At 41.4% G+C, this 12,307-nt stretch overlaps 1 protein-coding gene across 12 annotated transcripts in view; it reads right to left on the bottom strand.

The window, feature by feature from the left end:
• Positions 1–12,307, bottom strand: part of Zc3h14 (zinc finger CCCH-type containing 14) — a 44,962-nt gene that overhangs the window by 9,176 nt on the left and 23,479 nt on the right. For 5 of the 12 annotated variants that reach the window (XM_028886587.2, XM_028886586.2, XM_028886594.2 and 2 more), the window contains 2 exons: positions 4,892–4,966; positions 59–218 (listed from right to left, as the gene is read on the bottom strand). The exons of 2 other annotated variants lie outside the window; for them this stretch is intronic. In XM_028886587.2, the coding sequence (XP_028742420.1) occupies positions 59–218; positions 4,892–4,966 (235 nt within the window). Of the gene's footprint in view, positions 1–58; positions 219–4,891; positions 4,967–7,558; positions 10,630–12,307 lie in introns of those variants that run through there. 5 more of the 12 variants (XM_028886588.2, XM_028886589.2, XM_028886592.2 and 2 more) reach the window with 3 other exon arrangements.

Raw genomic sequence — 12,307 nt, 5'->3', positions numbered from 1 at the left:
GTTGACCTGCACTATCTAATCACATAAAGTAGCTACACAAGAAAAAGAAACCATCTACCGTGTCTGCATAAGGTGTCCTGAAAGTACCCGAAGGGCATCTGCAGTCTTCATCCCCGACTCCTGGTTTGGTGTCACTACTATTTCCTCAGACAGCTTTGGCTTCTTCAGAATAAATGATCTTGTGTCTGCATGGACCATGGATTCCATGTCATAGTAATCTGAGCCAAAAAAATTGGCCATAAATATTTACTTCTGAATATAGCTTTTATTCTCAAAATCATACATGTGAGAAGAATGTCAATCTTTTATATTATTACAATTACTTTGAAAGAAAATCACAACTAATTTCTACTCAGGAACAAGAATGTAAATCTTACTGCAAACATCTTTTCAAAGAACTCAGACAGCCCTTCCCTCACATGGCATATTACAAATGATACCCTCTGCCTACAGCAGAGAAAGGCCTTCCTATAGTGTATCTCTTGGGATAGGAACAGTACACAGTAAAAGGACAAGCTGGTTTTTTTCCCCAAAACTAGAAGGAATTTAAGAATCTTCATGTTTCCTAAAGTTATGATTCAAAACCTGTTGAGCCACTTTTCCAAGGTGGGTTCTATTCCTTCCTCACAGTAATATTTACAGAGAACACTGCCTAATAAGAATTCAGTCAGCCTAACTTAACCCAGCTGTACACAGAAAACTATTTTGGAAGAAGGGAATTTTAAGATCAATGTGTATCACACTAACCAGTGCAAGCCACAAGCTCAAGTCATCTGCAGCATTTCAGGCTGAGTACTTCACAGAATATGACAACTGAGTTCTAAGTGGACATGCTAACCTATCAGTATGCCATCGTATGACCAAAGCGAACTGCTTCTTCTAAAGCCAACAAATAAAAAGAGACCAAAATTCAGGCTATTAATTCACTGAATGCTTACTTACTGAGCAACTAAGGACTGTGCTAAGTACGTAGATAAAGAGGAAAAGAAAATCAGACACACTCAATCCTAGAACAGCAAAGCCCAGAAAGAGAATGAAGAGGTGTTGGTGGAAACACAAGGGAAGCACCTCCTCCAACCGAAAGGCCAAAGAAAAGCTTGCTGAAGATGAATATGTAAAGTGAATATCAAGAGTGAGTAGAGCAGAGCAGGAAGAGTCAGAGAGCCAATAGGGCAAAGAAAAATACATGGAGCAAGGAAGGGGCTTTCCCAAGGCTCCGATTTGAAAAGGTGAGGAATGCAGAGTAGCTAAGAGTTGTTTGTGATGGTGTGAGGGAGAATGGTAACAAAGAATGTACTGATGGATCACATGCCTCACCACTGTCGAGTTTGGTCTAGAAACAGTAAGGGGTTCTTAAGCAGGGAGGGAACATGATCAACAGGTTTCTAGAAAAACAGAGTTAAAATATTCTCTTCCCATGCTGGGAGTGGTTATATAGACCTTTAATCCTAGCACTCGGGAGGCAGAGGCAGGAGGATATCTGTGAGTTCAAGTCCAGCCTAATTTACAGTCAGTTCCGGGCCAGCCAGGCCTACAAAGACAGACCCGGCCTCAAATAAGTAAACAAATAAAGATCAAATCCTCCCCTTCATCCATCACATGACAAAGGAACATGCTCCATACTCCATCAACCAGCAGGACCCCCAAGGGCTACCACTGCAACCACAAGTGAGGAAGGCAAAGTGGACAGAAGAAGGCAGGAGGCCAAAGTAGAAAGTACAGGGAGAGGAGGAGCCAATGGAAAACCGTCAAGTTTAGATTTATTGAGTTTGAGAACCGTTGGGGTTCCTACCTAGTTAGAAGTGAGGTAAAAATTCACACTCTGACCTCTGGAGAGAAGAGCAGTTGTTGTGATCAGCGTTTAACTCCGATCAACTGGACACTCCACCCAGAAGCCGATTTGGCAGTTTTCCTTCCATGTTACCGAGGCAGTCCAAAGCTCTTCAAAGACTCACTGAGTGTCTGGCTACCAGAACTTGGTCTAAGGAATCTGCATTCCCTTCCTACCACTCTGCACTTTGTGTGGGTAGCTGTCCTTTCCAGTTCATACCTCAGCAGGGCACAGAACACACAAAAAGAATGTTGAGAAGAAAACACAGGTAGTTAGCCCCGTACTGAGCAAGGGGACCGGAAGACAATGAGAACAGAAGGATAAGAAGCTGAGGGAACACTGGAGCACAGGGGTCACAGGCCTACCGAGTTCAGGGAAATGTACACTGAATCCAGTTTCAGGCCAGGGAGATTGCTACCGTGCTTGCTGAGCCAGGGATGAGGACTATAGTTTGATCCCCCAGAACACATGTAATTATCAGGTGGGACTGGTGATCCACCTCTTCATTTCAGCTTCAGAATAAGATGGAAGATGGATGGAGGACTCCTAACATCAACCTTAAGCCTCCACATGCACATGGACATGGACATACACTCATATGAACCCCTATGTATGTAAACATGCATACATACATGCACACCACACATACACAAATGGAAAAAGAAACTAGATGTCTCTACACTATACATCCATGCACTGCCCACCTCAGCTCAGTACAGGCACTAGGTGACAATGAACCCCTGCAGAGAGGAGGTTAACAGTCTGTCTGGGTAGAGACCTGGGCTGAGCTCAAGCATTTACTTTCTAGCCCTTTCTGAAGCCTCACAAAAATGGTGATCAAAAGTTTTGCTTTTTAAACAAAAAGGTATATACCCATAAAGAAAATAGTTGCAAATGAACAAGTATATTTTCAAAGTAAAAAAGCAGGAGTGGAAACTGATTCTAAGACGGTAATAAAGCCATCTAATGTAGAACACCAGGTTCTCCAAAGACTGAGGACCAGCAACAAAGAGGACCTTGGGAAGGGCGGAAGAGAGGCAGGCCAGAGGCTCACTTCAGAAGGAAACGACGAACCTTTCCTAGAGCCTCAGTCATGCCCCTAGTTTCTGTTTGGAACCTCACACAGCCAGCCTACTACTACAGTGGAAACTTTAGAGTGCCCTCCTGCCCATCTCTGCTGCAGAGGCAAAGATGAGCTATCTGACAGAAAGGTACACAACCAAAGAGCAAGAATGAACACTGTGAAAGACTGTTTAGAAGGCAGCTTTCCTGAACACCCTAACCCATTCTATGCATCTCCTCCCTGGGCAAAGGTAGGACTTTAGACTCCCAATAAATTGCAGAAATGCCAGTCATGCTCCAGGAAGTCCATAGAGAAACAGGGAGAGGAATTAAGTAAACACTATATAATAATTAATATTAAGGTTTTTCCATGGTCCTCCTCTACTGACTGAGCTATCTGAACTCTGACAATCAGGATATTATATTTAGAAGACCTTTATTGGTAAAACTGACCAGACTAAGAAGGCTTAAGTGCTATTAATAATCAGGGTACCCCCAGATTAAATCAACCTGACAAGTCATTCTCCATACAGGATCCACATTCAAAAACAAAGTCCAAACACACACGCCCCAACTCAAGAATCCAGAATACCAATCAACTTTTTACTGATTCTCTTTTTAATTAGATAAAGAACTGCAAGTGGAAAACCTCTATCATAAAAGTCAAAAGCAACAACTTAAACAAAACCAAGGAGGGAAAAGAAAAACTGTCAAAACCAACTTTTAACAGCCTCAAAGAAATAACAAAGTATGACACATATAAAACAAAACAAAATGTTAAAAAGAAACTCAACAGAACATGAAGAATTTGACAGAATCAAGACTGTTCTCACTCACAAGCCTCACAGAACTACCTAATACTTCAAGCTGAGGTGTGCAATGAAGGAAAAAAAAAAGGGGGGGGGGATGCACAAGAGCCGATAAAGTGGGTCCAACAATGCAGACTTTGGTCACTACACTTAAAACAAGACTCCTATGTGGAAACTGTATGCGGTGGTACAAGGTCAGACATCTCAGCACTCAACAGGCAGAAGGCAGGAGAAGCAGGGTTAAGGCGAGGAGGAGAGCAACATCCTGTTCAGATGGGTAGAACCTCAAGTCTAGATAGAGGCCAATCTTGGAGAGCAAAGGCACCTGTTAAGACGTACAGAACTAGGGAAACAATGACCGTGGAGTTCTGAGAGGGGAAGATGATTTAGGAAGCGGCAAGCAGAGAAAAGAATCAAGGACCAGGACTTCCAACAAAGGGCGGCTTCCCGGGAAACACAAGAAAAGAAGTGTTAGGCATGGTGGCGCAAGTAATCCCAGCACTTGGACATGAAAGCAGGACTGCGAGTTGGAGTCATTTGGGCCACATAATCAAACTCTGTCAAAAAGAAAAAGTTCCAGGTATCCAACTATTCCCTGCATTTATTAAGCACTGAATGTGGACCTGGCAGGGATTAGGAAACCAAAAACACAGATAAAAATAAGGACCGCACTCCATCCTGAAGCAGCCCGCAGGGTGTGCATCGGGGTGAGTCGACTTGCTTGTCAGAAGGTTTAGACAAGTGGTTAGTGGTCCCTGAGAAGGAGACTGTACAGCGACGTCAGCACACTGCGTAAGTTGAACTGTCGCTGAGGGGGTGCTGAATCAGCTCTGGAAAAACAGCAAAGGTGGGAGAAGGTGAGCTAGGGACACAAGCTGCCCAGACAGCGAGAATGAGCAGCACAGGGAGAAGGCGGATTGGGGACTCTAGCTGCTGTCACAGCAGGAAAGGGAGCAGCTAAGGGTTGAGAAGGCAAGGCACGGGGAGAGAAAGCTTATGAATGAGGCAAAAACACCACATATGAAGGAAATGCAGATCTTACATCCTGGCCCTAAAAAACTTTCACCCATCTAATTGTGTTGTCTTAGGGCAGGATCTAAGAGATACATGCTACACTGAGTGAGGTGTAAGGAATGGGAATGGCAACAGAGAACGGGCACATTACAATGAAAATGTAAACATTACCCACCTGGACTTATCTCCATTGCCTCTACCATGACTGGGTCAATTTGCAGTCGGGATAATAACTGCCTCTGTTGAGTGCCTAGAATATAAGTTTTAAAACTTCACTAAGCTTAACACAAATACCAACATTTATTTCTCAGAAATTAATCTTTGAATTCATTTGGAAGTCTTAAAATAAAGCTCCTACAACACAATTTGCTAATAAGTAACAGTCTTCAAGGATATCTGTTAAACAAAAAGCTGTTCTTGGGTTAAACCAAAAATGGTAATGAAGTCCCTCTTGGTTCCACATGTGGGGTGGCTAAGTCTTCTTGGATTGAAGAAAATACGACAAAAACCAAAAGGGTGGAATAAACAGGAGTTAACCATCTGTGGCCACAGGGTGACAATCAACTCCACACCATGCATGGGAAGTCTGTTTTTGGAACTCTTCTCATTATTACTTACCCCACACTGCTTCCCCTTCCCCATGACCTTGTCATCTTTGAAAATAGCAGAACATGTGGGAACTTAAACCAAAATCAAGATATATTCCACAATTACCCTGTGATAAAACTCTTAAGAGACAAACTGGCATGGAGAGATGCAAAATGAATTCTGCAATACAGATCCTTCTCTGGCTGCACATGAAATTGTTCATGAGCTTCATAAGAATACTCAGCTGCTCAACAGTGGCTCCACAAGCATCTCTTTGTAATGTGGTAGTGACCTGTTTCTGAAAGTAGACTCTGCCCAATGATGCCATCACCTAAGGAGACTGTCCCTGTCACCAAGTGATGCTGTCTGAATATAATTCAGTCGTTCTCAACCTTCCTAATGCTGAGACCCTTTAATATCATCCCTCACATTGTGGTGACCCCCAACCATAAATTATTTTTGTTGCTACTTCATATCTGTAATTTTGCCACTGTTATGAATCATAATGTAAATATCTGTGTTTTGTGATGGTCTTTGGTGATCCCTGTGAAAGGGCCATTTGACCCAAGGGTGTTGTGACCCACAGGTTGAGAACCACTGAAGTAATTTTTATATTTATACATCTATTTTTCTTTAAGTTGATCAGATAAAGTACTTCTTCCTAAAGTAACTTTTGACATTCATTTCTAATATTACGTTTTTAATACTAATTCATATTAATATTCTTGAGCTCTTGTTTGGAGGGTTCTAGCAGGTGGTCTCTAGTAGGGACGGTCATCCTCTTCCACTGAGTATGCAGCTTTAGGAGGAATGCAAAATGGAGCAGTAAGGAAAGGTATCCCTGCCTAGCCAGCCAGATGAGCTGAGTCAACCCTAGTTACCAATGGTGACAGATGTCACAGTCATAGAGCCCTCACATTCACATACGAAAATTCTTTTTTTAACATTTATTTTTATTTTGCAGGTGTAAGTGTTTGCATCAATGTATGTATGTTCACTGCATGTGTGCCTGGTACCTATAGTGGCCAGAAAAAGGTGTCAAATCCCCTGGAACTGGAGCTACAGATAATTGTGCGCTGCCATGGTGGGTGCTAAGAATTGAAGCCAGGTCCTCTGGAAAAGCAGCCAGTGCTCTAAACCACAGCGCCATCTCTCAGCTCCCATACTAATACTTTTAATTTCTGTACTGCAAAACAAAGTCCAATGAACTGATTTTGTCTATCCTCCCCCACTAGTTGAATTGTAACAGGGATGTCATACTTCACTCTAACTGTAACCCCCACTATGCTTAATCACATGTACTTAGTACCCGATTTCTAATTTAGAATAAAGGCATCACACTACAGTATGTGGAGATGAAATTGGTATGGGTTCAAATACTGAAATTATCAGTAAGTCAGCTGCATGCTAGTTTTCAGTGCATCCAGTAGGTGTCTCCACAAAGATAGGCTTTGCTTATACAATGCAAATAAAATGTCTGCAAGACTTTGTCAAGTACATCACTGCAACATGCTTCTAAGTTTGTTTGTTTGTTTGTTTGTTTTTGGTTTTTCGAGACAGGGTTTCTCTGTGTAGCTCTGCGCCTTTCCTGGAACTCACTTGGTAGCCCAGGCTGGCCTCAAACTCATAGAGATCCACCTGCCTCTGCCTCCCGAGTGCTGGGATTAAAGGCGTGCGCCACCACTGCCCGGTTCTCCAGTTTTACTTTATCATGAAGCCCATACATCTTTTGAAATTATCACCTTAAGCCAGGAACCACGTGACATTTGGAGTCTGAGGTAGGAGGATCACAAACTTAACACCATCAAGGGTAACTCAGCCAAAACCAAACACTCCCCTCCTTTTCTGGAGACGGGCTCTCACTATGTAAGGCCTGGCTGTCCTGGAACTTACTCCATGGACCAGGTTAGCCTTGGCCGGAAGACATCTACGTGTGTCTACCTCCTAGTGCTGGGGTTAAAGGCGTGCCAACACAGCTGGCTCCCAGAAACAGTTTCAAGGGGATTCCTGGCTGAGTTTTTACCTAGCCTAGCATGTGCAAGGCACTTCGTTCAGTAGCCCAGCCTCAAAACAGCTACAAAACGTATTAGAGAACTCGGCTGAAGTTTGATACAATACATCGCAGACTTCCAAGTCAAATTACACAGAGTTCCAACCAACGAAAATGCCAACTTCGTTCTCTATGCCATGCTGCCTCTATACCAGAGCTATTGTGGAAATATCAAAGGATCAGCAGCTAAAACATAAAATTTACCTTTCTCAATATTTGTTAGGAAGCCCATTATTTTTACATCAGTAGCCTTTGACTGTGATTCAAACTCTACTCTCTCTTGAAAATCTTCCAACTGTCTGTTGCATTCAGATGTTGATGCTGAATCTTCACTCATTTTAACCGCTAAAGATGAAATTTTGGCTTCATTCTGGGACACTCTAACGTTCAAATCAAAAAGGTTTGCTTCTACTGTCAAAATAGCTGCTTTCATCCCTTTAATCTCATTGATGTCGGTTGCTATTTTCCTCAAAAGATGGGAAATATTGTTCAGCTCATTTAGTGAACAGGAATCACTTGTCAGAGAGCCTAAGTCAGCTGGCTCCGGTGAGAGGAAAACTGGTAAAGATGGTGATGAAAATCTCGAAGACATTTTCATAAGATTCCTGGCATTTTCACATCCCATTAAATTTCATCAAAAGTAAAAGCAATCACCAATAATGTTCCCTTTAGAAGTGCTAATAACTATTTTAAAACCTATAAACGAAAAAAATAAGCTGATACAATTCTAGAGTAAGAACTCATACTGTGGAAAGTTAAGCACACCAGACGACTCTTCTCTTCGACAATTGAGAGCACTGGAACCACTGCTGTGTCCTTTAAGTCCTAACTACTTATCAGCTCCTCTGCAAATAAACTCTATTATTACATACAAATAGTCCTGAACTCTGATTGGCTGAGCAGAGACACATGATGCCCAAAGAACTTTCTATTATTTACTTCATGTGTTAGGAACCCTGAAGAGCTACTTCATAAACTAAGCAAGTAGGTTCACACTGTTGTCCATTAACTGTAATTTTGGAGCTTCGGATTATTTTGAGTTGCTTTATCTTAAATTCCAATTCCTCTCAGCAGTAGATGAGAGCACTGCATTAGCACCCTCTTTGTAGGGAGAGGACGGAAAGGCAACCAGACTCATGATCACAGACAAATCTTGGAATGTACCCAATAAGGAACATCACCTGCATACTAGCAGAACATGATGGAGAGTGATGCAGCTTAGTATGGAGCACCTCCTAGTACAGAAGACCTAGACTCACTCCTCGGAACCACTTCAAAATGGTGTAAATTTTAAAACAGAAAAATCATCTTTTGCCTTGGATTTGATATAATATTCTCAAGTATTTTCTCTCATTTTTGGTTACTTTTAACTTTTTTCCTTTGAAACAAGTTTTTATTGTGTGGTCCAATTTATTTCTTCTTTTGCTGTTTATGCTTTGGTAGTCTAAGGAACTACTCCTTAATCCAAGGTTGTGTATTTATACTTACTTTTTTGCTTAAGAGTCTTATAATGATCTTCATAATGCAGGTCTTTTGATTCATTCTGAGTTATTTTTTGTATATTTGGAAAGACCCCAATGTCACTGTTTTTCATACAGATACCCAGATGGCCCAGTAATACTTGTTAAAGACTATTCTTTCTTTATTGAATTATTTTATTGCCCTTGCTTAAAAAAACAAAACAAAAAAATCCGTCAACTGATCAGGAATGTATAGCTACCTGGACTTTGGTACTGCCCCTCAGTGTATGCTTAACTTTACATCAGTCATGATGATTTCGAATTCTGTATTGTTTTCAAATCCAGAAACAGAGCACCCCCCTCCCCCCAACATTATTCTTTTTCAATAGTTTTGATTCCTCTAGATCCTATTTCCATTATGAATTTTAGGGTCAGGTGGTTAATTTTTACAAAAAAAAAAGAAAGCAGGGAGTTCTAATGGAAACTGAGTTGAAATTATTTACTGACTTGAGGACAGTTGCTATCTTACTGGAATTTAAGTTTTCCAAATGATTTACATGAAAAATCTTTTAAAGCTGGAAACAATCCTTTTGAGTGAGGTATCCCAGACCTAGAAATTCAAATACCAAGTTTCCTCCCATCTGTGGACATTAGCTTTGAATCTTCAGATATGTGTATTTCATTTTGAATACCCATATAGGTCAGGAAATTACTAAGGAGGCATGGAGAGGAACTTTAAAGGGAGAAGACATAGAATGCACTACTATAAAGGGTTAAAATGAAATAATGGAACGGGAAAGATTAATGTGGGATAAAGGAGCAGATGGTAAGGCAGAGTAAGTATGGGAGAGATAAACAATACTAAGAACCTTTCAAAAGAACTCTATCACCATAGATGTTTCCTAACTCAGAGTTAAAATGGAGTCATTCTGTAAGAAAGCAACAATGACCCTATTCAACACCAGAGACTGACAAATAAAACTTGGTGCCAAGAATGAGTTACTTCTTTTGGAATTAACTGGCCAATGGGGTCCCAAAGACCCCCAAACATTACAGGCTATTGTCCAGAACTTGATAGTAAGACCCTACAGCTGAAGACATCACATTCTTGAGTCAAAGGACATGATAAAATCAAGTTGGTTCACAATTGGAAGTTTCATCCCTACTGGCTAGCTTTCGTAGTATGTAAGCTACCAAAGGAGAAAAGTAAGCAATTATACCCAACTGTAAACTCCGGGAACTACAACAATAACCAATGCCTGGCAAGACGTGCCTATCAGTGCAAACATCATACGAGTAACCAATTACATTCCTACAGTAGTTGAGAACCAAGCCCAAGCCAGACCAAATCCCAGCATGGCGAGGGGAGTGAGGCACACAATCCTACCTCTGGCTGGCCTTGAACTCACAGAGATCCCACCTGCCTCTGCCTCCCCAGTGCTGGGATAAAAAGCGTGCACAAGAGTCAACAACTGATACTCCACAGTACAAGATGTTTCTAAGCTATGAAGGCAGATGAGGTATTTTAAATGAATTCTCAACTTAATGCCATTTTACACCTTCAGTGGCTTGATTGACAGTAACGCAATCATAAATCAAGGACACCTGTATGGAAATATTTTGGAGAGTAGAACAAGACAAGTAAAAACAGTAACTGGACATGGTGATGCACACCTGTAATCTCAGCATTCAGAAGGCTGATCCAAGTTCGAAGACTACCAAATTTAAGCTACACAGCTACTTCAATTCCATTCTGAGCTAGATAGCGAAAATTTGTCTCAAAAACAAAATTCAAGGAAAGGAAAGCCACTTGACAGAGAATAAAAATGTTAAGAGTAAAATTTTCAAAACCATTTCACCCCCTCCTGGAAGAGCACAGATTTTCAAATAAAAAGATATACAGAATACCCATCCCCAAAGTGACTATCGTGACTATTTAGCATTGAGGCCTGTCACAGTCAAATTTTAGACACTAACAGCACAGGAAACAAACAAGCAAGCAAATTAAAACTTTCTGAGGGAGAATAAACTTCCAAGAATTAGCTAAGAACAGGGACATAGCCTGTAAGCCTAGCTCATTTGCCAGATGAGGCAGAATCACTCTAGCCAGAGCAGCCTAGGGAAGAGGGAGACTGTGCAATAAGTAGGCAACCCAAAAGAAGAAAACAGGTAAACAAAAGGTATGTAAGAACAAGGGGAAAATGTTTTTTAAGAACCCCGGGGGTAGAGGTCAAGGACAAGAGAGATGGCTCAGCAGTTAAGAGCACTTGCTGCTCATGGGCTAGAGATCATGTAACTCCAGTTCCTGGAGACCTGACACTCTTCTGACCTTCTCAAGTACCAAGCATGCATGTGGTATACATACAAACATGCAGCCAAGACATTCATATACATACACATATCTCAAAAACAAACCCCGAACCTCTAGGAAGGGCTTGAGAAATGGTTCTGCAGTTAAGAGCATTCACTGCTCGTATTTATTTATCTGTTTGAGACAGTCTCTCTACATGGCCCTAGCTGTCCTGAACTATGGAGACCTGTCTGGACCTAAACTCAGAGATCCGCCTGCCTCTGCCTCCCGAGTGCTGGAATTAAAGGTGCATGCCACCACAGGCAACACTTTCTGTTCTTGCAAAAAAAACCAGAGATCAGTTCCCAGCACCAACGTCAGGCCGCTCATAATGGCCTGTGACTCCAGTTCGAGAAGACCCAATGCCAACTTCTAGACTCTGGAGGAACCCTAAGTGCATGAGGTGCTCAGCCATGCATATAGGCTCAGATACACACATAAACCTCCAAGAAAGAAAAGCAAGAAAGCAAGTAGCTAGTTGGCTTGCTTGTTGACTCTTAGGGCATCCCTAAAAATCTGCCAAGAAATAAAATGCCTATTTGCCTTTGTAATGGTTACTTCCATGAATAATTTTGTTGTTTTTGAGACAGGATCTCAGATACACTAGGCTGGCATCAAACCTGAGAATGATCTTGAATTTCAGATCCTTCTGCCTCCAGCTCCCAAGTCACCACATACTATTTATGTAGCCTTAATGATGTAAAGTGCTACTTATAGGTTCTTTACATTTAGAAGGAATTTACAAATCAAGTAGTCTTACCCAGGAAAACAGAACAAAATGCAAATATCATCAACCCCTGTAAAAATAAATACAACTCAGATGGTAGTCAAGAAGATAAAAGAATTAAAGGAGGGTTTAAGTGTCCATCTCATACTTTTTGAGAAAGTGTGTTATTATGTAGCCCAGTCTGGCCTAGAACTTGTTATGATCCTTATGCCCAAGTCTATCTAAAGAGTTAGGAGTTGGCCAGGTGGTGATGGCACATGCCTTTAATCCCAGCACTCACTCTGTGAATTTGAGGCCAGCCTAGTCTACAGAGTGAGATCCAGGACAGGCACCAAAACTACACAGAGAAACCCTGTCTCAAAAAAACAAAAACAAAAACAAAAACAAAAAAACAACAACAACAAAAAAAGATTTCT

Source organism: Peromyscus leucopus, chromosome 14 (genome assembly GCF_004664715.2).
Source record: "Peromyscus leucopus breed LL Stock chromosome 14, UCI_PerLeu_2.1, whole genome shotgun sequence".
Lineage (NCBI taxonomy): Eukaryota > Metazoa > Chordata > Mammalia > Rodentia > Cricetidae > Peromyscus > Peromyscus leucopus.
Note: the sequence above shows the minus strand (reverse complement) of the source record. Positions and strands in the feature narration are given on the sequence as shown.